Here is a 26,787-nt window from a genome sequence, read left to right as displayed (position 1 = left end):
ACATATGCCCATTTAACTTCACCCTCTTCACATTCCAAGGCTCCAGACACACACTGCTGATTGGAATCATACCTAGCACAAGGAAGATGGTTATGGTTGTTGAAAGACAATCATCTCAATCCCAGGACATCAATACAGCAGTTTCTCAGAGTAGTTTCCGTGTTCCAAGTATTTTCAGCTGATTCAATGACCCTCCCTCTAATACAAGGTCAGACATGGGGATGTTCACTAATGATTTTACAATATATAAACTGCGCATGATTCCTCAGATATTTAAGCAACTTGTGTCCATATGCAGCAAGACATTGTCACTTATCATACCAAACTTGAACATACATTAGTGCCACACAAATGCCAGGCGATGACTGTCTTCAACAAGACAGAATCCAACCACTGGCCCTTGATATTCAATGGCATCACTATCACTGAATCTTACACTAGAGAATATAAAATGGTAATCTTAGGAATACCATTGACCAGGAACTGAACTGGACCAGTGATACAAATAGTGTGGCTACCACAGCAGGTCAGAGGCCAGGTTTTCCACAGCCCAGCCAGTGTGCTCCCATCCAGTGAATGATTAAAAGTATACACCACCGTGTTAACTACAGTTTAGGGTTTGAATCAATCTCAAAATTTAAAATTGAGTGAAATTTAACTCATCTTTTTTGCTAACAGAAAATATTTATTCCCTGGCCAGAAAGGATTCAAACTGAATTGCAAGATTATATCTCACCTTCGTCATCACTGCTGTCTGACTGAGGCTGTCTGATCCTCCTCCTCCGTTTGATACAAGGCTCCTCCTCTTCACTGGTTAATGGAACGTTGCGCTTGGTTTTCTTGCTGCTAGGAGAAATGTTTTTAGGAGGACAAAGACATTTCAAATTAATCAGTGATTTCTGATGGTCTTTTAAGCATAATAATGAAAAGGTTTACAGCTACTTTGCTCAATGCTTATTGACGTTAAAAGCAGATAGATAAACAACATCATGGCAGGGTTGGGAGAACCCCAGGAATGTTAAGAGAATAAGATATTTAGACTTTTTGGTTTATAGTAGACAGTGTAAATGCACTAAGTCATTATTTTTGTTTTAATTTAGTTCATTCATACACCAGAGTTTTAATGAGAAGAATTAAGAGTTCAGATGCAAGTTTTAGTTTCTCTGCTAGCACAGTTCAGTAAAGAAGGGAATGGTTACTCTACAAGCAGGTTTCAGTTCAGTTCAGAGGAAGCCAGTCATTGCAGCAGTGTTGTTTCTAGTTTGAGAAGATTTCCAATCTAGGAGAGTTGGGGATCAAAGTCTTCAGCTTGTTAGAATCGAACAAGTGTCAGCCTATCTGCAGTGTTCCCTCAAATCTTCTTAGCAGCTCCAAGGCCAGAGTGTGGCAGGGATTTTGGAACTGCAAGTCAATGCCACAACTGGCATGCTGATGCCAATAACGGCACGCAGAACATTGGAATGGCTGTTCAGCTTATGGGGAATGTTGGCCATCAGGATTGTGAAAGGTTCTTGCCATCAAATTTGGACAGAACTACAAAATTACTTCTGCAGTTCAAGAAGGGAAACTGGACGGGGTCAGTTAAGTAGAAAACTTTAAAAAGTGAAGACAGGAATATAATTGCTCTGATTTGGGTCTCTTTAACAGATAGCACTGGAATACAGATTGAAACTGTGTTTTATTATATGTGTTAAGATCTCTCTAATTGTAATATATGCATGACTTGTTTTCTTTTGTGTAATAAAACGTTCTATCGTTGATGAATTTCTGCAACCTCATGTGAATATATTTTAGTAGCTCGCCACCATGCAAACCAGTTAAATGAAAGAAACAAAACAAAACATATATTTCAAGCTGAATTTCTTTCTGGAATCTGATTTGCCCAGTAGTACCATCAGGTGGAACCTTAGCACAATCTCTTGCCTCAGTAGTAAATAGGTGATGCAACAAAGAGAATAAAGGCACTGTTCGACAGTCACATGTACAACAAATAGATTATGTGACAGCACAATCCCTTATTTGATAAAACTCAACTAGTTCATCAATGCTTAAGAATTTAACAAACTCAACCTGAAACACAACCTTGAAATCAAAATATAGATAGAAGGAGGCCTTTCATTTTTATTCTGTAGTGGAAATTAAGTAAACTTTCAGCTGTCTGTATATTGAAAGGTTCATGACTGTGCAAGCATTTTATTATTTTGTATTTTATTTTACAGTCTATAACTAGATGATTTGTATTTTTCAGTCATCTATCCATCCATCCATCTGACACTCAGCAACCCACCCACAACTAACCTTTGTCCACCTTTTTGTTGTTGTTTGTTCACCATGTCCTTCTTTGTCAGGATTTTCTCTTGATTTGCCTGTGGTTTCTGTGTTGAAGCCATACTTGTGGGAGACCTCTCTCCGTCTCCCCCTCTGTCTCCGTCTGATACAGGTTTGACATTGCTATCTAACACTACAGGAGTGTCCCCTATCTCCGCATTTTCCAGAGTGGATTTGGCCGGAAGATCTTCTTCAGTGACTTGACTGAACGGAGGCGAACTTTTCTCTGTGGGTTTTGAAGCAGATTTAGCTCTGGGTACTAGCAACCACCATTATGTATTTTTCAAGAGAGACCTTATATTTCCCACACACGTAACAGTCATTATTTCTCAACAAGCAGCTCTGAGAGGTTTAAAATTCAATAAAGGCATGGCATTATTACAAATTTTAACATACACAAAAACAAAAATTAGGAAGTAAAACAGAAGACCCCAAGTGTGCAGAGCAAGCAGTTAACTTGGACAATTCAAGGATGCATTGAAGGTCCTTTATTTATTTTTTCACAGGATCTGGGCAAGTCTGGCTAGGCCAACACTATTTTTGCCCATCCCTAATTGCCCCTGAGAAGGTAGTAGTGTGCCATCTTTACAAACAGTTATGGTCTATCCTTTAGGAGGAGGAGGAGTGAGCAGGAACTACCTCTCGAGCACACAGAATAGACATTCAATTTACTACAACTAAAATGCATTTACATAGTACCTTTAACTTAGTAAATAACCCCAAGGGATTTCACAGGAGTGTGTATCAAAGAAAAATTCAACTTCATGCCTTATATGGAGCCATAAGGCCCAAAAGCTCGGTTAAGAAGGTAACTTCCAGAAGGTGAGGTGGACAGGTTTTGGGAGGGAATTCCACAGTTCGGGGTCCAGGAAATTAAGGCATGGCTACCAATGATGTTTACTTACTAGCACTAGCTTTCAGAAAAAAGTTGGTGAAGCTGTTGCCTTTGTTTGTTGTTTTACTCCCTGAAGAAGCCTGGAAGAGAAGAGGGTGAAAAATCACTTGGTTGTCGTGAAACAACACACTGAAGAAAAAAATGTTGTCATCTTTCAGGATGGATGTCAAGAAGTACTTAATTCACTGGTAACATATTTGATACAGAAAAGTCTGTGTATAGGGGAATTGGAGCAACAGTGTATGAATCAGGAGAAGCATTCACAATATACCACCACTATCTCCTCAAGCCTTGCAGAAGGTGAAGCCCCACTTCAGAGACCAAAGATCAAAATCCAGGCCAACTTTCCTGCGTAACACTGAGAGAATGCAGCAAATTCAGAAATTTAAACTGAAGACCGTGTCTGTGGCTAACACCACTGCTGGGTGTAGCAACACACACAAGTGTAAAGTCACAAGTTTTGCTTAAAACTTGCATCTAGCAGCAATGTGCCATGTATTATAAATAAATATAACAAAAGTCACCACAGCCAAAGAAATATTAGAAAATTTGTATGAATAGTTCTAGGATGACAAAGGGCTTCTGACCCATTTCATGGTAATAATATTTACATCAAAATTCTTTCTCCAAATTTTGGTAATCTGATTACACAGAACTGTTTTCAATTGTGAACAGTTTAGATTAAAAACAAAGCACTGGAGAAGCTTAGCAGGTCCGGCAGAATCTTCAGAGATAGATAATCAGAGTTAACATTTCAAGGCCAATATGACTCTTATATTTATGAAACTGTTTAGCCCCATTTGGGGCTTATAACCAAATTTCAATGACCATAAAGAACTCATGTGTCATCACAGGTGCAACTATCATTGCGCAGTCATGATTATGACAGACATTAGACCATAAAGTGTAGGAACAGAGGTAGGTCATTCAGCCTGGTGAGTATGATCAGGTTTGATCTGATAATACTCAATTCCACTTTCCTGCCTTTTCTCCATAAATCTAATTCTTTACTGATTATAAATTGCTCTATCACAACTTTGAATTGATGGAACGACCCAGACTCGATGACCCTCTGTGGTCAAGAATTCTACAGATACACAACCTTCTGAGAAGAAATTCCTCATCTGTTTTAAACATGCAAGTCCTCATTTCAAGATTATGTCCCCTGCTCCTAGACTCACAAGGAGAAACAACCTTTTAGCATCCTGTCAAATTCACTAAAAGTCATATCTGTTTTAATAAGGTTCCTTCCTGTCCTTCTAAACTCCAGTGAGTACAGGCCCAAACTACTCATCTTCTTCTCATAAGACATTCCTTCTAAACCCAGGATCAGTCTACTGAATCTTCTCTGGACTGCCTTCCATGCCAGTATATTTTGCCTTAATTAAGGGACCCCAAACTGTTCACAGTATTCCAGCTATGGTCTAGTTAGTACCTTGTATACCTACCTACCTTTATACTGCACTCCCTTTGGAATGAAGACAAACATTCCATTTGCCTACCTGATTACTTGATGAACTTAGATACTGGCCTTATGTGATGCATCAATAAAGACTTCCAAATCCCTCTGCTCTATAGCTTTTTTTGCAGTCTTTCTCCATGTAAATAATATTCAGGTCCTCTATTCTTCCTGCCAAAGTACATAACCTCACATTAGCCCACTTTATAAGCCATCTGCTGAGTTTTAGCCCACTCAATCAACCTATCTAAATCCTTCTGCAGTTTTCTGCATCATCCTCACCACTTATTTTCCCAACTGTTTTTGTGTCATTGATGGCAGAACGTATCTCTAGTATTAAGAACCGATGGTAGTCATGATGTTGAGATACTGGTGTTGGACTGGAGTGTACAATGTTAAAAATCACACAACACCAGGTTATAGTCCAACAGGTTTATTTGGAAGCGCTTGTGTTCAGAGTGCTGCTCCTTCATCAAGTGATTGTGGAGTATAAGATCGTAGGAAACAGAATTTATAGCAGAAGTTTAGTGTGACATAACTAAACTTATATATTGAAGAAGACCTGGACTGTTTGTTAAGTCTCTCATCTTTTAGAATGACCATGTTGGTTTCAGTTCTTTCATATGCAAATCCCAGAACTTTCTTAAAGTTACATTCTCAAGTGAACTTTAACAATAGGTGCCATGTCGGCCCAGATAATGCATTGAAAGTGAGAGGTGCCCTGTGTGAGGCTGTCTGTGGCCCATGTTCCGACTGATTCTAATCTAACAAAGGCATTTACAGATTCTTACATGGATTCATGCAGTGAAATAAAATGTAATTCTGCAAGTACAAACTGTGTGTGTGTAGTCTGACATGAATCTAAGGTCCTGGTTGAGGCCATTCCCACGGGTACCAAACTTGACTATCAACTCTGGTCAACCACTTTGCGTTGTTGGAGAAAGTGAGGACTGCAGATGCTGGAGTACCAGAGTTGAAAAATGTGGTGGTGGAAAAACACAGCAGGCCAGGCAGCATCCGAGGAGCAGGAGAATCGACGTTTCGGGCATAAGCCCTTCTTCAGGAACGTCGATTCTCCTGCTCCTCGGATGCTGCCTGACCTACTGTGTTTTTCCAGCACCACATTTTTCAACACTTTGCGTTGTTGCCTGTCCCAAAGTCCACCTTGGAAGATGATCACCCGAAAGTCAGAGGTCGAATGCCTCGGACCACTGAAGTGTTCTCCAGCTGGGAGGGAACATTCCTGTCTGTTGATTATTGTTCGCACAACAATGTATTCTCAATGACATTTATGCTCAAACTGCCAGGCAATATATAAATGTCAGATTCATCTGCTGCACCCACAAGGTAGAGCAAAACATCACCTGATCACAATGCTATCCATGCTCTCCAAACCAATCACAACATTATCATCAAATGAGCAGATAAAGGAGGAACCATTGTCATTCAAAATAGAACAGATTACTGCAAGGAAGTGTACTGACAACTGACAACCAGGAACACTACAGACAACTGCCAGCCGATCTGACCAAACAGCACACCCGTGAACTAAATACATTGATCACGACTTTGGATCCACTTCTCGCCTTTAAACAACCACCAAACCTCAAACAGATTGGGACGGCACAGTGGCTCAGTGGTAAGCACTATTGCCTCACAGCGCCAGAGACCCGGGTTCAATTCCTGCCTCAGACAACTGTCTGTGTGGAGTTTGCACATTCTCCTAGTGTCTGCGTGGGTTTCCTCCCACAGTTCAAAGATGTGCAGGTTAGGTGAATTGGCCATGATAAATTGCCCGTAGTGTTAGGTACATCAGTTAGGCATTTCATAAGGCATCATATTAAAGTTCATCTCAGGAAATAAAAGCTCATAGCATGGATATAAAAATGGCAGAAAACAGCATGTATAAATGGTTGTGTGGCAGGGCTCTGTGCTGAGGCTTTCAACTTTTTCAATTTATACTAATGAATTAGATGAGGATGAATGAAGGCATGCTCAATCTATTTGCAGAGAACATAAAGATACCCGGTAAGTAAAAAGGTAAGTAGTGAAAAAGACCCAATGAGTTTGCAGATGGATACTGATAAGTTGAGTGAATGTGCAGAAATCTGGCAGATGGAGCATGATGTGGCAAAGTGTGAAGTAGTTGGGGCGGCATGGTGGCTCAGTGGTAAGCACTGCTGCCTCACAGCACCAAGGACCCAGGTTCAATTCCACCTTTGGTGACTATCTGTGTGGAGTTTACACATTCTCCCCGTGTCTGCGTGGGTCTCCTCCGGGTGCTCCGGTTTCCTCCCACAGTCCAAAGATGTGCAGGTCAGGTGAATTGGCCATGCTAAACTGCCTGTAGTGTTAGGTGCATTAGTCAGGGGTAAATGTAGGGGAATGGATCTGGGTGGGATGCTCTTCAGAGGGTCGGTGTGGATCTGTTGGGCCGAAGGGCCTGTTTCCATACTGCAGGGAATCTAATCTAATCTAATTTCAGATCTGTGTTCGCAACAAACAGCCCAGCTTTCAGGACAACACCATACAACCTTGTCACAGTAGATGCTGCAAGACATGTCAGTGTCGACACGAATACTACCATTACATGTGGGACACCTCCCACTATGTATGTGGCAGGTGGATGCGTGGGGAAGGTCTTAGTGAGGTGCTTATTCTCACTGATAATGTTTTGCAGGCTGCGAAGAACATGACATAGATTTTCAGCACTTGGGAAGTACCGGACAATGAAGGGTATCCTGTTAGTTGCAGCTCGTGCTGTGGCACGTTGAAACTGGCGGTCGGTGAGTTGAGCATCATTGCCTGTTCTTATGAGGGCATCCTTGAGTATTTCCAAATGCCCATCACGTTCCTCCTCATCTGAACAGATCCTGTGTATGCGCAGGGCTTGTCCATAGGGGATGTCTGTTTTATTATGTTTCGGGTGGAAGCTGGAGAAGTGCAGCATTGTGAGGTTATCTGTGGGTTTGCAGTAGAGTAGGATGCTGAGGTGCCCAACCTTGATGGAAATGCATGTGTCCAAGAATGAGACAGATACTCATGACTCAGCCAACGTTGTCTATCTCATACACTGCAGATAAGGTTGCCCCGAGACATGGTACATTGATGAGACCAAGCAGAGGCTACGGCAACAGACGAATGGACACCGCACAACAATCACCAGACAGGAGTGCTCCCTTCCAGTTGGAGAACACTTCACTGGTCCCAGGCATTTGACAGCCTCACACAGGGCACCTCTCACTTTCAACGCATTATCTGGGCCGACATGGCACCTATTGTTAAAGTTCACTTGAGAATGTAACTTTACAAAAGTTCTGGGATTTACATATGAAAGAACTGAAACCAACATGGTCATTCTAAAAGATGAGAGACTTAACAAACAATCCAGGTTTGTTTTCAATATATAATTTCAGTCATATCACACTGTAAACTTTTGCTATAAATTCTGTCTCCCACGATCTTATACTCCACAACCACCTGATGTAGGAGCAGCACTCAGAAAGCTAGTCTTCCAAATAAACCTGTTGGACTATAACCTGGTGTTGTGTGACATTTAACTTTGTACACCTCAGTCCAACACTGGCACCTCCAAATCATGACCGATGAGACAGTGATCCTCCTTGCATTGTGTAAACTCTCCAGCCATAAAGAACTAGTAGACAAGACATCCACCTCACCTAGATCTGAACAAAGTAGATCTTTGAAATCCATAATGACTTGACTTGGTGCATATGTCTCCACAGTTATTTACCACAAAAAGCTGGAAACCAGGACTGGAAGTACAGGTTTTGTTTACTTACATGAATTTTGGTTTAATTCCTGTCGGCCAGTAAAGCCTAAACAGTAAAAGCTCCAGCTTTAGCTAAAGCACCAACCTCTGATTTCCGTATCTCTACAAAATCTAATTTCTGGAAAGAAAGTGAGGTGAACCAAATTGGCAGCCCAAAGCTGCATCACCTTCATCAGCAACTCGAGTGCATCTGAAGCCTCTTTAAAAATTACCTCTCTGTGCAACCAACTGAACACTCAAACAAAAGCAAAATACTGTGAATGCTGGAAATCTGAAATGAACACAGAGAATGCTGAAGAAGCTCAGCAGGTCTCATTGCACCCGTAGAAAACGAATAGAGTTAATGTTTCAAAGCTGATATGACTCTTCTTCATATTCTTTAACTTTGAAGAAGTCAGACTGAACTGAAAACATTAACTGTTTCACCAGCATTCTTTGTATTTGTCTTGACTGGACACTGACTCACTAGACACTCCAACTCATGTGTACTAATTTTGATATCATTGATTTTAGTAATCAGCAGTTTTTCTTTCCTTGATTCTTTTCTTTTTGAATGTGTCTTGTGATCCATTTCTCTGGATTTTGAATGCAGTAATACATTCTACTGTTTTTAATCCTAAAGAATTTGCAGTGAGTCATTCCAAATTCGATTTCACAATTAAGGTCTGGAGAAACTCACCACTGTCTGTCCATAAAAGGATTAAAAAAAAGCAAAAACGAAACAAAAATATCTGTTGTCAGCTGGAGAGGTGGTAAAAATTAATTCAATTCACTTCTCTCTCTTATCCATGATACTTGTCAAATACTTACAGCACTCTCCACGTCTTTCACCACGACTGGCTCCCCTTTCACCTCTTTATCATGAGTCTTGGCAGTGGTTTTGGCACAAAACATCCCCATGATTCCTTTGGGCTGCTGAGGAACATTTTTAGGGGCTGTGGGCACATTGCCATTTACGATGGGTTTGCTGCTGCTCTCTGTCTCACTTGAACACCGAGAGGACTGTTGGAGTGACTTCTGCAGCTGAGCCATCTCCTCTGCTGACCGAGGAACAGCATCAGCACATCGAATGGCGCTGTACCTATAATCAAAAAGCAAAGTTTAAGAGGCATTTAGACAGAAACATGAACCAGGCAGAGAATAGAGCCAAACTGACCATGTGCAGGCAGATTATATTAGTTAGAGTCGTATCATGGTCAGCACAGACGAGGTGGGCTGAAGAGCCTGTTCCTGTGCTGCAGGTGTTTTATGTTCTAAAAAGGCTCTCTGTATTCATGGCAGTCATGGGAGAAAATGGAACATGGCACAATCTATGCTCAAGTTTGGAAAATCAACATCTCGCTACAAGTTTGAAGCATCAGACATGATTTTATGGGTTAGAATGTTGTAAAGTTAAGTCTTAGTCCAGAGATTTGAGCAGAAAAACAAGGCTGACATTGTCAATGCAGTACAGGGAGCAATACATTGCAGTAAGTGCTAACCGACAGAACTTCACATTAAACTTTTTGCATTCTGGGTAGATGCAAATGATTTTAATGCACTACTCTGAAGAGTAGTAGATCCTTCTCAATGACCTGGCATGAATATCCATCCTTCAGCTACCTTTACTAAAGCAGTTTATTCGATCATTTTATATTACTTTTTAAATATTCATTGATTGGATGTTGACATCACTGGCTAGGTCAGCATTTATCACCTGTCCCTAATTGCCCAGAACATTAGTCAACCAGATGGGTTGTTAAAGCAATTGTCAGTGGTAACCTGGTCATTATTAGACTTTTTTAAATTCCAGATTTTTATCAAATTCAAATTCATCCACTCCCTCTAACACACTGCAAAATGGCAGTTGTATTTCTTAAAAATTATGTAAGTGACTATACTTTATTAAAGTGTTTTCACCATCACCATTCCTCTCCAGGGTATTGTTTTTGGAGAATGTTCCTTATCAGCACAGCAAGCCAGTGCTCTATTCAGAAAGCATGCGGTGAAGGATGGAATTGGAGACTAAACATTTAAGGTCATGTTTAAAGGAATACACATTACAAACATGCACCTCCTCACCCTATATTTATGCTTTTAGCTTACTCCAATGAAAGGAAATGTGAGTGAAGCATAGGTAAATCTGTAGTTAATTCCCAACTCAATCAAATACTCAAAACATTACACAACATGATTAACACCAGAACTGGTAGATGGAACTTTACTTACTGTGCATATAGTCATAACCATAAATGTAGGCCATTCAGCCCAACAAGGTCTGCTCCACATTCAATGAGATCATTGCTGATCTGATAATCCTCAACTCCACTTTCCTGCCTTTTCCCCATTACTTGATTTCCTTCTTGGTTAAATTCTATTTTAGCCTTGAATATGTTAAACAAACTAGACTCAACAGTCCTCTGTGGTAAAGAATTCAAGAGGTACACCAGCCTCTGAATGAAGAAATTCCTCCTCGCATGTGTCTTAAATATGCGACCCCTTATTCTGAGATTAGACTTCTGGTCCTGTGCTCTCCCATAAGCAGAAAGAACCTTTCCTCTATGCTTCAATAAGTTTGCTTCTCATTCTTCAGGATTCCAATGAGTACAAACCTGAGCTACAAATCTTCTCAAAAATCGCGAGTACAAATCCACTCAAACTCTCCTCACAAAGACTATCATCTCACATTTACCTACATGATATTCCACCTGTTAAGTTTTTACCCACTTCAACTGTCTATACCCCACTGCAGACTCTGTCTCACCATTTGCCTTCCCATCTATTTTTGTGTCATCCTCAAACTTGGCAATAGCACATTCACTTTCCTCATGGAAGTAATTGAAATGCATTGTCAATAATTTTGGCCCCAGCACTGATCCACATGGCACACTACTAGTTTACAGGCTATCCTTCTGAAAGTACCTCCATTATCCCGTCTCTCTATCGCCTATTAGCTAGCCAATCTCCTATCCATGCTTATAAACTACTTCCAATACCAAGAGCTCTTAAGTACCTAACGTATGATTTTAGCAAATTCCTTCTGAAAATCCAAATATAAACACATCCATTGCCTCCTTTATATTGATCCTGCTTGTAACCTTCTTACAGAATTCTAGTAAACTTGTCAATCACTATTTCCCCTTCATGAAGGCATGCTGTCTCTGCTTGACTATATTATATATCTCTAAATTCTCTGCTATTACAACTTTTATAACAGACGAACATTTTCCCAATAACAGATATTAAGCTTACTGGTCAACACGGAATACCCTAAACACTACTTTTATGATCTGAGTGACAGGGACCCTGTCCCAATTGTGAAGGTGACAGTGGCACTGTACTACAGTTGTGAAAATGTTGTGCTGAAAATCCTCAACACTGACATGGATTCTATCAAGCTTCATGACATCAGTTCAAACACAGGTTTGGAAACAAACTGCTGACTACAACCTACTGCTCTCCTCTACCTCGACTGAAGAAGAGTCAGTACTCAATGTTGATTATAACTGGAGGATGAATTATGGGTGACATGGGCACAGAATGTGCTCGGAGTGGGGCAGTTCAATGGTCATCACCACCAGTGGCTCAGTAACACTATTACTGGCTGAGTTGGCTGGGTCCTAAAGGACATAGCTGCTGCAATTGATCTGAGGCAGGTGGCGAGGGAACTACCCAGAGGGAAAAAAGAGACTTGGCCTCACTGTCACCAATCTTCCAGTTAAAGATGCCGCTCATAACAGTATTGGTAGGTTTGACCAATGCACAGTAATTGTAAAGGTATCCCAGTTCACACAGAAGGTACTTATCATGTTGCGTAGCACTGTCACTGGGTTTCAGTGATGGCAATGTCATTGCATGACAAGGAGGTGATGTTTAGAATCTCTTTTGTTGGGGATGATCAATGCCTGAACTCGTGTAGATTTCCATTCCCAATACACTGTGGATATCCCTCCATTCCATGGACTTCAGCAGTTCATGTCAGCAGCTCATTACTGCATATTCCAGGTCAACTCAAGATGTACGTTAAATGGCCTAGCATCGAAGGAATTCTAAAGTATTTATCAGATTGAAATTTGACATTTAGGCAGTGCTGTTGAGAAAGCGTATAAGGTTTGAGCAGGTAGGGAAGGAATTAAATTTTGGGTTGCGTGACAAAGGCTCAGTTAGCATGACTTTGACCAGATAAGAACTTGCAGTAAACAATGAGTTGCTGGAAGCAAGGATAGTGGGTTAACGAGGTAAAAAGCATTCATTGTATAATGTCAGTTAACAAAGTTAAGAACATTAATTGTATAATGACAAATGACTTAATTTTTACTGCTGATGGTTGCCAATTATAATGGTCACCCAATCAATATAGATGTTGCCTCATTTGGATGCTGCTCCCTGTATGTGACTATATAATTGCTTAAGAAACTGCTGTTCAAGAGAAGACTGAGAACTCATGTCTGTGTACATGGGTGATTGTTTTCTCTCTCTCCAAGGCCCAGAATAAAGATGAAGGTAAAGCCATACTGTGTCTCTGGGTGTTTGCTTTGACTCTTACGGTGATAGGGAAACGGAACGACAATATGGTGAGCTAGGTAGGAGTTCAAACGAACAGTTACCATCAGACGGTGTCAGTGATCACTCGGAACACCGGTATCTCGAGACAGACGGGCCCACAGGGTAAGATTTTAAACTTTGGTCCCTCTCAATATTTCTGTCTATCAGAAACAGTCCGCTCGTTCAATTGCTTTCTACTCTATGGACTCCTTGAAAAGTAGTTGGTTCAGTTGAGAGACATAGTTTCGGAAACTCGCTGACAAACAGGGGTTGAAGTCCCCTGGGTTTTAACGGGGTTTGAGTCCCCTGGGTTTTAATGGGGGTTAGAGACCCCAGACATATCGAGTAAAAGGGTTCGAGTCTGCATGAGAAGTAAAGTGAGAAAGGGGTTAAAGTACCCTAGTGGTGAAATTTGAGGCTCAAAAAAAAGTTAGAATTTGGTACTTAATGTTATTGCCTTTGTACCCCACACCTCCCCTTAGAACTCCTCTTAGACAACATGGTGTCACTGGGAAAAGGGAGAGAAAGTGCAGCCGGTTCGCTTGGGTCCTGACAGTAAAGTGCATTGACTGTCGGGGAAGCTTTGTCCAGGTTTTTGTGCTGTGAACTTGACTCTGAGAGTCCTTTTTCTGGTGGGAAGAGAGTGGCTTGAACTGTGGCACCGTATGGTCCGCTGCAAGGCCTCTCTCTTTTTTTGTAAATGTAATTTCATCGAGAGGATGCAAACAAAAATTAAGGTTGTACTATTACTTGGGTCAGAAAAGGAAGTTTCAATGTAAATTGTCATGCTGGGAGTGTTTGATATTTATAATATTTTGGTTTGTTAAAATCCTGGTTAGGAAAATCCTTTTAAGTAATTGTTTTGCCTTAGCTGAATCAGGATCTCAATTCAATGTGTTTTGTGGGCTATGTAATGGAGCAGATTTTGTTTTTACATCGTACAACATTATGTCCTTTTTAAAAATGATCAAACTTGTAATATTAAAACAAATTGATTGAGTCCTTAAGCCCCTGGTTTGTTTGAAATTCTACAATGCCTGTTTGAAAAAAAAGTTGGGTCAATGGTCATGCTTTAGCCAGATAAGAGTATTTCATATGATATCTTTGCTGCTGTGTGTTTAATACAGAGCGTTCACAAAAAGAAGAGTGAATTTGCATTTGATGTTTTGTTGCGATTTTAGGGAATATTAGAACTTGAGGCTGAGCTGTTTCAGACTTCATTGGCCCCCTTCATATTGCAAATTCAAAGAATGTTGATCTCTACCAAAGTTGTCACTGTAATTCTGACTATTTTATTTAGGAAGTTTCATTTGGAGAACATATTTTAAAATATCCTATATTTGTTTCCCACGAATATTTGAGATTTAAATTTGAACTGAAACTGCCTCTTCAATTGCTAAAGCACAGGAAACATTTTGTTGTTTTCTTGCTGTTCCAGACTTTTGAAATACTTTTCCTGACAGCTTTCACATTAGTCAAGTCTCAATTTGTTCAATGTAAATAATTTTTGAATAAACTGCATGAGGTACCTGAGGATTTGATTTTAGGACCATTGATTGTTGCTTATAAATGACTGTGCTGCCTAAACAATTCAATTTAGAAGTTTATGGATTGTATAAAACTAGATAATGTCATAAATCGTGAACAGAGTAACAGACTTCAAGACGACTGAAAATGTTGAAATAGGCAAACGCAATTTATTGTAGTTAAATGTATGACTGATGACCACCTTGGCAAGGAAGGAAAGAGGAAATGCAAAGATACTTTCAGCAGCTAACATCTTCTCTCGAGTTTCTCCATTCACAGGTAAAGCACACCTTTGGCCCACCGCCCGCCCCTCCACAACCGAATCCAATGGATTCAATCAGCTTCCCAATCATGAGCACAAAAAGTGAAGAAGCTAACAGTGAGAAGGAGGTCTGCACACTTTGGTCAGTGGCCTTCCTATGGACATTAAACTACGTGAGCTTTAACTTGCCTTTCAATCATTTAAGGGATATGAAAGTTCACTGATCAAGCTAACATCACAGCAACCAATTGGCTTTGTTACATTTTACAGCAGAGCTGGAGCAGCAGAGAATGTTGTATTCATCTAGTCTGCTGCTGCATCTGTTGCACTGCACACTCCGATGTGCTGATATCCTCCATCTGAAGCACCTCCAGAAGAATGGACGTCTCTTCACTTTTGTTGAGTATTTAACTGCCCTTTTCGAAGAATTCAGATTTTTCCGTGCAGTGATGCAGAAGGACAAGACTGAATTTTGTTTTCTGGTTGGACTCTACTAGAGGGGATCTTGGGTAACTGGTTTGTTTCCGCTCGACTTGGAGAGGATGGAGTGGTTACTAAGGATTGTGGATTTAAGAACTTTACTGGTGAGCTTTGTCCCACGTGGGAGGAACCATAGAAACTTAATTTACTGCATCGACGAGTAATTTTATTGTTATAATCATTGTATGCTGTGTGTCAATAACTTGCTTAAATACTCCCTGTCAAGAGTCTTATGAAAGCTGGTAGTGCCATCTAGGTGGTTATCATGAAAGGATAAAAAGGAGGGAATCAAAGTGTATCAGGTATGAGCAGGTAGGGAAGGAGTTAAGTTTTGGGTTGCATGACAAAGGCTCAGCTCGCATGACTTTGCCAGATAAGAACTTGCAGTAAACAATAAGGTCCTGGAAGCAAGGATAGTGGGTTAACGAGGTAAAAAGCATCTATTGACAGTTATCAATGTTAAGAACATCCATTGTATAATACCAGATGGCTTAATCTTTACTGTTGATACTTGCCGATTATATTGATTGGGTGCGCATTATAGATGTTACCTTATTTGGATGCTGGTCCCTGTACGTGACTAGATAATTGCTTAAGAATCTACTGCTTGAGAGAAGATCGAGAACTCACGTCTCTGTGCACATGGCAATCCTCTCTCTCTCTCTCTCTCTCCCCCTCTCTCTCCAGGGCTCGGAATAAAGATTAAGAGAGTGTTTGCTTCAACTGATATGGGGACAGGGAAACAGGACAACACTGTTACTTACTTATTGCTGTTCTGAAGGTTTTCCTTGATTGCTTCATAATCAGTGTTGAAGAGGGGGCTGCTATCCTTCAACATTGCTTTCTGAATGCTGTAAACATGGACACTAGCAATCACCAGCATCTTCAGTTTCACTGCTGTGAACACATGAACATTCGGGGAATGTAAAACCATGTGTATCTGGCATATAAGAATTTATTTCCATTAACATGTACCTTTCACAATCCAAACACCTCATAATTCTGAGCAATGTTAGGTGGTAACACAGTTTTCAACCACAGTAAAACTAAGCCTATTCACATCCCTGATAAACATCTGCAATTTTTCCAGCATGTTACTGGATCATGATTAGAAGCGAGAACCTAGATTGATTTAGGCTCCCACCACTATTGGCCCTTCCTAAGCCAACTGTTTTCTAGAGATAAGAATTGAGCCTCAGATCGCAAACTAGAGGAACACTTCATTTTCAACTTAGGCACCTTACAACCTCTAGGACTGAATTTTGAATTCCACACTTTCACAGCATGACCTCTGTATCCTTTATTTTGTTTTAAACATCTTGCAACCCCAGTATTTCGCTTCTTTTTGAACCCCATCTTCTGCTTTATGAGACTCAAAGAATCAGGAGTAGGCCATTCAGGTCCTTGAACCTAACCAAATAAAAACTAAACACTTTTGGAAATTATATAGTCTCCTGTACACTAGAAGAGCAAGTCCGGATTTCCAGACAGGCAAGTCCAACAGTTTGTTATCCATCTAGTGAATCTCTTAAATACCTGTTTCCTCATTATCTATCCAATTCTCTCCTCCCTCCACCTCTAACAGGGAGGCAATTACATATGAATGCATATTAAAAGGAAAACAAAGACATAAAAAAAACCAAGAGATAATGCTTAGGTAGCTTAGGACCTTGGCAGCTGAAGACAGTCAGCAGTGGTGGAGCAGTCAAAAATCAGGCATTTGCAAGAGGCCAGAAGTGGAGTACAGAGATCTAAGGGCTGAGTCTGGAAGACATTACAGAGATAGGGAGGACTTTAAAAACAATTCACGAGTTCTAAACATTGAGGCGTTGCTTAATTGGAAGCCAATGTAGGTTATATAAATACATAAAACATACGCAGAAGTGAACCATGTGGCTCTTCAAAACTGCGTTAATTCAACAAGATCATGACTGATCTGTTTAGAATTCCACACTTCCATCTACTCCTAAAGAGTTGTCTGAAAAATATTCAATAGGATAAATAGACAAGGTCTTTTCCCTGGGGTGGGGGAGTCCATAACTAGAGAGCATAGGTTTAGGGTGAGAGGGGAAAGATATAAAAGGGACCGAAGGGCAACTTTTTCTCACAGAGGGTGGTACGTGTATGGAATGAGCTGCCAGAGAAAGAGGTGGAGGTTAGTACAATTGCAACATTTAAAAGGCATTTGGATGGGTATATGAATAGAAGGGTTTCGAGGGATATGGGCCGGGTGCTGGCAGGTGGGACTAGATTGGGTTGGGATATCTGATCGGCATGGACGGGTTGGACCGAAGGGTCTGTTTCCGTGCTGTACATCTGACTCTAGTTACTCTTCCAATGCCTTCTGAGTTCGAGTTCCAAAGTTTCACAACCCTTAAGAAATTTCACCCCCAGTTCTATGCTGAAACGACGACCCTTAATTTTAAAAGTATTCCCTGGTTCTGAACTGACCCACAAGGGGAAACATGCTTTCCACTTGCATCTTGTCAAGACCATCAGAATCTTATACACTTCAATCAAGTCACCCCTCTGTCCAAGCTAGCCTCAGACAACTGACCACTGCAGTTTATCAATCTAGTAAACTCCTCTGAGCCACCTGCAATGCATTGTATCCTTCCTTAAATAAGGAGGTCAAAACAGCACGCAGTATGCTGTTGCAGTATGCAGTATGCTTGATGTGGTCTTAAATGTCCTCTATAACTAAAGCATAATGTCCTCACTCTTATACTCAATTCCTGTCATAATGAAGGATAGTATTTCATTAACCTTCTTGATTATATGCTGAACTTGGATAGTTTTTGTGACTCCGAAACCAGAACATCTATTTCTCCCTTTCAAACTGGCCAATATAGCACAGGGCGAAATCTCCAATTTAGTTTCTCTATTCTCTCCCACAGAAACTGAGGTACCTCATGCCAACATAAGCAATCTCAGCTCGGCACTCAGTGCTCAGGGTCACAGGTTCACAAAAGATAGATGCTGTTGACTTCATGAAATGATTGGCCAAAAACATGACAGACATGAATAAGTGGGTGAAGTGTAGATGGCTACTCTTACCTTCCAGCTGATCTTCTCTCACCACTGCTACCTTGTGACACTGGAATAAAAAAGTACTGAGTTAGTGAGTGGTCAACTAGCCAGTTAACACCCTCTAACCGAGGAGAACACCACAACCACCAGACTGCTTCTCTGCAATCCTACCCCCAAAACAACTAATTCTCCTTAAGAAAGCTTTTGTGATGATGTGATGCCAGTTGAATTCTTCACCAGTGCTTGCCTGCTTATGCTGGAGGGTGCTGTTGCAATGGAGATCAGGGAGCAGATCTCTCCCCAGTGGGCAGCACTAACCTCAAGTGTAGCAATTAAATATCTCCTGCCTGAGGTCAGTGCAGATCAAGGCTGGAACCTGAGACCCTCTTGCTATATGTCCTGAGCAGCACATAAGAGATACATATATTCCCTGAGTTAGCATCGGATCATATTTTAAAGAATGAGTACATTAATTAGGCTGATAAAGCTATAGATTATCATAAAAGGAACTGTACAATTTGTTTGAAATGAGGGCTCTTTCCTAAGGTGAAGGGATTGTCTTCGAAGGAAAGATTGAGCCTGTATTCATTGGAATTAAGAATGAGAGGTGACCCTATTCAAATGTACAAATCCTTTGGGTGCCTGACAGAGTGAAAACGGAGAGGATATTTCCCCTTTTAAGAGTATCTAGAACAAGCAAGCAGAAATTCAAATTGAGGGAAGTACGAGAATTTGGAGCATTAGCATCTGTTGAGCGAGAAATAGTGCGCTGATAGACCTGAGGAGGTTCTTCAGCATTTTCTTAAATTTCAATTTTCCAGCATCCACAATACTTAGATTTTTATTTCAAAATCAGAAACCTCCTATTTAAGATGGATTTATGAAAGAATTTCTTCTCTCAAAAGCTCATCTATCTTGGAAGTTCTCTACCCCAGAAAACATAGAAAGTAGGGTCATTGGCTATATTCAAGGTTGAGTTAGACAGCTTTCAGATTGACAAGTGGCATCAAGGCTAAGGGAGCGTGGTAGTGCTGTGGCAGTGGGTGATTCTGTGAAGGGGAGATAGGCAGGAAAATTATGTTAAGTTCATAATCCGATCAATCATTTTCTTACTGAATAATGGAACTACATTAATGGATGGAATACTCTAAGCTTGTGTTATGAAGACGTGGGTGCACTGCACCTTTAAGAGAGTTAAAAGCAAGCCGAACTATCTGACAGCACCAAGAGTTCTGAATAAGATACAATATAACATGTGGTCAGCAGCTAGGGTAGCTGGTTGCTTGGAGACAAAAACAAGTTTGAATTGGGCCAATCAGTTTAAGTTCTACCCCCCCCCCAAAAAATACCAAACTCCAATCAAGTTTGAATTTAGTATACTGGCAATATTAAAAGCCAATATCACAATCCGATGTTTTGGGGGTATAAGACCAGGAAAAATTGAACACTTGGGAGAAAACTGCCAAAAGACCAACAGATATAGACTGTAGTCAAAGCTCTCCAAGAGGTACCTATCTAGAGAAGGAGTTTGCACAGAGGAAAAACATTGACACTTTTTGAAATCTACAGAGAGCAAATCTACAGTGGAAGATATAAAAAGATGATTTGACTGCTGGCTGGTTTTGAAATTTGAATTTTTGGTAAATCTTAATCGGGCGTTTTAATCGGACTAGTATTATAAACGGGAAAGTATAAGATAGGTCAGAGGAAGGAAATGTAAATAGTTGTTAGTTAATTATTCTCTGCTCTACTTTAAGAAATAACATTGACAATTTTTACTTTACGTAGTTCTTGGCATCTCAAAATTTCAGATTACTGCATGGGATAAATCTTTGTGTTGCTGGTTTAAATTAAGCAGGAGGATTTTTTTTTAACCCCCCACGCTACCATCTAACTGCGGTAGTGCTTAAGCAGAAGGATTTTCTGTGTCATAACAATTTGTGGGCTCGTTGCTGGGATTTGAATGGTTTAGGGGGCTTTTGCCCAAGATTTGAATAGTTTGGGTCTTGGATTTATAATTTGAACTGATTTAGACAGATTTGAATAGATTTGGGGTTATGGAAAATCCCAGCAGATTTAAACACTTGGAGGTTAGTGTCCTAGATCTTTAAACATAACGTAGGTGAAGCAATTTGTTTACTTTCAGTTACTTATGGTTGATTACAAGGGGGAGAAATGGCTCCTAAAATTGCTAAAGAGGTTGTGGGATTTGATGATTGTCAAATTCGCTAAGAAAGTTTAGAAGGAAACAAAGTCCATACTTTTAGAATTACCAAAGTTAGAAGTAAAGCTGAAATTGTAAAGGAATGACTCAAATACTTAGGTGTATCAGAGAAACGGACAAATGCAGGAGAGGAAGAAAAATTAAAATTGAGGAAAATGGAGTTGGGAGGGAGGGAGGAAGGAAGGATGGAGTTGATTTCGAAAGAATTAAACAGTCATGTTGATAGATGAGTGCATGCTTTAAAAATGGACAGGACCTCTGAAGCTCTACAAGAGATTATTAGCTGGAGGAGTTTACAAATGCACTTCTAGAGATGATAAGAATTCATGTGGAGGAACAGAAAGTTCAGGAAGTGAGGAGGGCAACAGAATTAGCGATGAATACATGCTGGTGCAAAAGACAAGCTTCTGGCCAGAATTTCATCCTGAGAGGGTTGGAAGTTGGGAGAAGAGAAGATCCTACACTACGAAACCAAGAGTACAGAGCATTGGCAAGAATTTACCACAGGATTAAAAAAAGAAGCCCAAGAGAGTGGAAAGGAGGTGAAAGGCCTCAGGTGTTTCCACTATGGTAAAGTGGGACATGTAAAGTCACAGTAAAGAAAGGCACTGTGGGAAAAGGTGTGGTAAAAGAAGCTTAGCCAGTGGCATTAGTGAAGGTAGTAAAGGAAACTCCAAGAAGAGCCGAGGAGCTGCAGGAGAGTGCACAGCTGAGGCAGGAGCTGGATATGGAGTTAGTACCTGATCGCTACAAAGAATTTGCCTCTGTAGGTAAAGTTTACTCAGTAGGAACAGGGGGAGAAAAACAATATAATTTTGAAACATACAGGATCTAACCAGTTGCTGATAGTAAGGGATGAGTGAATAATGCACTCTTTCTGATCTGTTACCCAAGAGTGTGGTGATTTGTGGGATAGATGTAGAGAAATTTAGTGTTCCCCTGTGTAAGATTAGGTTGGAGTGCCAGCTCAAGACTGGGAAAGTTACATTGGGAGAGACTGACAGTGTCAGCTCAGTTTGTTCTTGGGAATGATTTGGCAGGATCCAAGGTGGGAGTGACACCTTGTTGTGGAGAAGCCCAAGAAACTGAGGAATTAAAACAGAAATATCCTGGTATTTTCCAAGACTGTGTGGTAACCAGATCCCACTATCATTAGTCACAGCACGAAGTGAAAAGTAAAGAGAAAGATGAATGACCTGAGGTTCGCAGATACTCTGTTTGATATAATGGTGCAGGAAAAACCTGAACAGGCAGAGGGTCAGACAGAAGTGTTTAACCCTGAAAGGCTAAGGGACTCGCAACAGCAAGACAAGACCATAAAGGATATGAATGTGGATGCGTACTTTGGAAAGGAGGCAGAGAGTATTCCGGAGGATCATTGTCTGAAAGGTAGAACCCTAAAATGGAAATGGAGACCACGGCAGGTTCGTGCGGAGGAGAAATGGGCTGAAGTGCACCAGGTTGTGTTACCAGTAGCACATGAATTACCTATCGGAGATCACCTAGGGATACAAAAGACTCAGGCTAAAGTACAAAAACATTTTTATTGGCCTGGAATGCACAAGAATGTGGTTAACCTTTGCCATACGTGTCATACATGCCAAATGGTAGGTAAGCCACAGGCAGTATTAAAACCAGCCCCTTTGTTGCCAATTCCCGCATTTGAAGAACCTTTCATGCGAGTTATAATTGATTGTGTAGGTCCCCTGCCGAGAACTAAAAATGGGAACCAGTACTTCTTCACCATAATGGATGTGTTTGCCAGATTTCCGGAGGCAATTCTATTACGGAGTATCAAGGCTAAAAAGGGTCGTTGGGGAGTTAGTAGCTTTCTTCACATGATATGGGCTACCCAGATAGGTTTCAGTCGGACCAAGGGTCAAATTTTACTGCTAGGCTGTTTGAGGTTATTGGTAGGTTAGGTATACAGCACTTTAAATCCAATGCATATCATCCTGAATCCCAGGGAGCTTTAGAAAGCTGGCAGACCATACTGTCAGGATTACCCGAATGATTGAGATAAAAGGTATACCATTCATATATTGTTTGCCATTAGTAATGCCCCAGATGAATCTACTCAGTTCACTCTCTTTGACTTAATACTCGGGCATCAAGTGAAGGTCCTTTGGTCCTGTCAATTTTTCTTTAATTAATTTCAAAGTCTGTGATCTCACACTTAGATTATGTATCAGAAGTGAAGGAGAGACTAAATAGAATAGCTGAGTTAGCGAAACAGCACCTAAAGAGGGCATAGTACAGAATGAAGCAGGAGGCAGATTAAAAACTGAGAATTGGACGTTTTCCCGAAGGGATGACCTGTTAGTACTGCTACCAGTGATAGGAGATCCCTTCAAAACCAGGTTTAGTGGTCCCTATCAAATTGAGAAAAAGTTGAGTCAGGTGAACTATCTAGTAAAGATGCCAGATAGAAAAAAAGGTATGGGTTTGTCATGTATTATACTAGACAGAAAGAACTGGAGAAATGTGTTAGTTACTGCCTCGCAGAGTGAGGAATCCAATCCCAATGATATGGATCTTGACGTGCCTCAAAATAGATTAAAAAATGAACTCGTCCTTGAGGAGTGGGATAGGTTAGTAAGCCATCTGTCTTAGAAGCACAGAATGCAGTTGGAAGATTTGTTACTGCAATATAAGGGCATATGTAAGAATCAGATGGAGAGGACCAATGCTATTGTACATGAAATAGACTTAGGGAATACTGCTCTGATAAAACAACACCCCTACTGGCTTAATACTTTGAAAGCCAGACAGGTCCAAATGGAGGCGAAGGATATCATCGAACCAAGCCAGAATGAGTGGAGTTCGCAGATTGTTTTAGTTCCCAAACCGGACGGAACTCAACGATTCTGCATGTTATTATCGGAAGGTCAATGCTGTTGCAAAGTCAGACTCCTATCCAATTCCTAGATTGGAGGACTGTATTGAGAAAGTCTGACAAGCCAGTTACATCACCAAACTGGACTTAACGTGTGGTTACTGGCAGGTACCTTAATCAGAGTCGGCAAAAGAAATTTCTCAGATTACTGCAAAGGATAAATCTTTGTGTTGCTGATTTAAATTAAGCAGGAGGATTTACCCAGTGTCGTACCATTTGCTTCTAATTCTTACAATCTTATTAAAGGATACATGGAGTGAGCAGAAGTGTGGGATTAGACTGGAGGGGTATTGAAGGATCGATGAAGAGAATCTGATTTGATTGCTTAGTGGGCTACTGGTTCTTGGACATTCCATAATTGAAAAGTGTGAGAATGTGAAGAAGTGGTCCTGACAATTCCTAATCTGAGAGTTTTCTGATGTCACTGATGGTTCTAGATACACATACCAACATTCCATTTTCAACTGCTTTCCCAGACACGAGATATGTCACATGGAGTTGGGCTCCAGAATTTTCTTTCTGCTTTCGCTCCACGTAGTAATACAGCATTCTTGGAAGTAAACAGAAGGCAGAATTACACAGTTAAAGGTGCAAAACCCCTTGTGACAAACATAATCTGGTACATAAAATGGGTCTCAACCTGCTGAACAAACCTCACATTTTCAAGAATCTCTCAGAAAACTGGCTGCTCAAGTTGACAACAGGCAACTGCCATGGGGCAGCCAGGATATAGCAATGACTAAAATGGCATTAAACTTTGGGCAATATGGTGGAATAGTGGTTAGCAATGCTACTTCACAGCAGCAGGGACCCAGGTTCAAGTGCACCCTCGGTCAACTGTCTACATGGAGTTTGCACATTCTCCCCGTGTCTCCATGGGTGTGCTCCGGTTTCCTCCCACAGTTCAAAAATGTGCATATTAGTTAGACTCACCATGGGAAATGCAGAATTACAGGGATAGGGTGGGATGTTCTTTAGAGGATTGGTCTAACCTTGATGGGCCAAATGGCCTGCTTCCACACTATAGGGAGTCTGTGATTCTACGAAACTCAAAACATATCAGCTCCAGAACCTCCAAGGGCATTTGAGGTTGATTTTAACATAGAAAAGTGTTCCAACTTTTGAATCTAATCAAACAAAATTTGGTGCTCAGCCATGTAAGATACTAGATGAACAAAGACCTGGTAAATAGGAATATTGTGAGGAGTAAAAACAGAAAATGCTGGAGAAACTCAGCAGGTTTGATCGCATCAAGACAGACTGGATCTACCTGTATTAGGATTATAGTTACTGGAGTTAAGAAGAAGCAGGAAATATGTTCCCAATGATGAGGGTGTCCAGAACCAGGAGGTTCACAATCTAAGGATACTCGAACTGAGATGAGGAGAAATTTCTGCAACCAGAGATTGGTCAGCCTGTGGAATTCTCTGACACAGAAGGTAGTTGAGACCAAAATGTAAAATGTTTTCAAGAAGGAAATAGATATCCTTCTCAGGGCAAAAGGGATCAAAGGGAATGGGGAGAAACCAGGAACAGGGTACTGAAGGAGATGGTCAGTGATGATCATACTGAATGACCCAAATAAACTACTCCTACTCTTTTATTCCACGTTTGTATTATACAGTACAATGCAAGTTCATCGTACAAATGATATTCAAATTCTAGAAAATATAGCATCAAACTTTACAATTGTGACATCCATTTTCCAAACCCTGATACTTATGTCCACAACGCAAACCATTACAATTCAAGGAAGAACTGAGGCTGACCCAATATCTGATCCGCTCCCACCTGAGGCTACCAATACCTATTGCAACATGTTTTACAACAATGAAGATGCTACATTACAATATTCCAATGAAGCATACACACATGATTGGTATAACCCAAAGTCCCTTCTCATTTGGTCCATTTTCTGCGCTCCTCACCAGATACGAGTGACATAGGATTCCCTCACCAGGAGATCCCACTATGAGAAGCAGTTCTGTAGCCAAATGATTTGATGGTGAGGTGTGAGGCAAGATGTCTCAAGTCATTGAACTTACTGTTTTGCCTGGTTAACATGAATGCCCAGGAACTGGCTCAGCATCTTGTATGTGACCTGAGGAACAAAATCTAACTAGAAAAGCAGGTACAGCAACAAGACAAGAAATTATACTTCAAATGAGGCATATATCCATATTCCACCCACCAGTTAAATGTATCTTCCCTCTCTTTCCTACCCCTCAACTGAGTGTATTTCCCATGCTCCTATGTGTACATACCCTTCACCCCATCCTCTGTGTCCCTAATACAAGCAAACCTCAATGATCTGAAGGACACCTGTAGGGAGTATTTTGATCAGTTAATTGAATTCCGGATAACATAGTTTAGCGAAGCATCACTATCTTGCCAGATAATCCAAAATTCGGATAATCGAGTGCCAGATAATCAAGGTTCCTCTGTATATATCCACATCATCAATATTACCACCCTTGAAAAGTGTACATTTCCCTACGTTCTGCACTGCCAACCCAAGGTGCATGTTCCTCTGCACTCTCACCCCTCCTTCCCAGGTGTATGTGCTGCAAACTTTCTTCCTGGGGTACATACTCCCACAGTCTCACCACCGGGTGTATAACCTACCCCCTCCCACCCAGGGTACATAACTCCACACACTACCTGCTTGACCCCATCCTGGGTGTATCTTCCCCTGCACTCTTCTCCTACTGCACTCCCCATGACACTCAGACTCTCTCCCCACCAGTGGTGTGCCCCTCCACACACTCTGTACCCCCCCCCCCCCGGGTAATGCACCCTCACTCTCTCCCCCTCCCCTCCGGGTGGTGTACCCCTCACTTCCCCCCCCCCGCCCCCCCAAGGGATGGTGTACCCCTCACTGTCTTTACCCCCCCCCGGGTGGTGTGCCCCTCACTCTTCCCTCCCCCCCCAGGGTGGTGTGCCCCTCACTGTCTTTACCCCCTCCCCGGGTGGTGTGCCCCTCACTCTTCCCTTCCCCCCCCAGGGTGGTGTACCCCTCACTCTCCCTCCCCCCCCCCAGGGTGCTGTACCCCTCACTCCCCCCCCCCAGGGTGCTGTACCCCTCACTGTCTTCACCCCCCCCCCCCCCAACACACTCACGATCCGATTCTCATCCGCCACCAGCTCCTCAATGTTCTCCACCACAAGCTCAAGCTCCTCCATCGCCACGGCCGAAGCGGGAAAGCGGAGTGGGAGGGTGAGAGGTCATGGGGGCGGGGCCTGTTGTGGGAGGACGCCTGTGGGCGCAGGCGGGAAACGTGGGGTCAAGGGTCAGTGGGCGGGCGGGGCCTGTTGCCTTGGCAACCAGGCGCCCTGAAAAAAAAATCCCCAGAAATAAAATCATTGTTT

At 41.5% G+C, this 26,787-nt stretch overlaps 1 protein-coding gene across 5 annotated transcripts in view; it reads right to left on the bottom strand.

Moving 5' to 3' along the window:
* pold3 (polymerase (DNA-directed), delta 3, accessory subunit) overlaps nucleotides 1–26,667 on the bottom strand; it is a 39,170-nt gene extending 12,503 nt beyond the window's left edge. The window contains exons 1-9 of one of the 5 annotated variants that reach the window (XM_072576724.1): nucleotides 26,539–26,667; nucleotides 25,464–25,519; nucleotides 23,866–23,968; nucleotides 18,326–18,365; nucleotides 16,033–16,165; nucleotides 9,286–9,556; nucleotides 3,234–3,303; nucleotides 2,299–2,554; nucleotides 737–846 (exon numbers count right to left, since the gene is read on the bottom strand). In XM_072576724.1, the coding sequence (XP_072432825.1) occupies nucleotides 737–846; nucleotides 2,299–2,554; nucleotides 3,234–3,303; nucleotides 9,286–9,556; nucleotides 16,033–16,165; nucleotides 18,326–18,365; nucleotides 23,866–23,968; nucleotides 25,464–25,519; nucleotides 26,539–26,601 (1,102 nt within the window). In that variant the 5' untranslated portion in view covers nucleotides 26,602–26,667. Of the gene's footprint in view, nucleotides 1–736; nucleotides 847–2,298; nucleotides 2,555–3,233; nucleotides 3,304–9,285; nucleotides 9,557–16,032; nucleotides 16,166–18,325; nucleotides 18,366–23,865; nucleotides 23,969–25,463; nucleotides 25,538–26,538 lie in introns of all 5 variants that reach the window. The other 4 variants (XM_072576726.1, XM_072576722.1, XM_072576723.1 and 1 more) reach the window with 4 other exon arrangements.
* Nucleotides 26,668–26,787: the final 120 nt, after the last annotated feature.

The sequence above is a fragment of the Chiloscyllium punctatum genome, chromosome 9, assembly GCF_047496795.1.
Source record: "Chiloscyllium punctatum isolate Juve2018m chromosome 9, sChiPun1.3, whole genome shotgun sequence".
Taxonomy (NCBI): Eukaryota; Metazoa; Chordata; class Chondrichthyes; order Orectolobiformes; family Hemiscylliidae; genus Chiloscyllium; species Chiloscyllium punctatum.
This window is presented reverse-complemented; position numbering and strand designations above follow the sequence as displayed.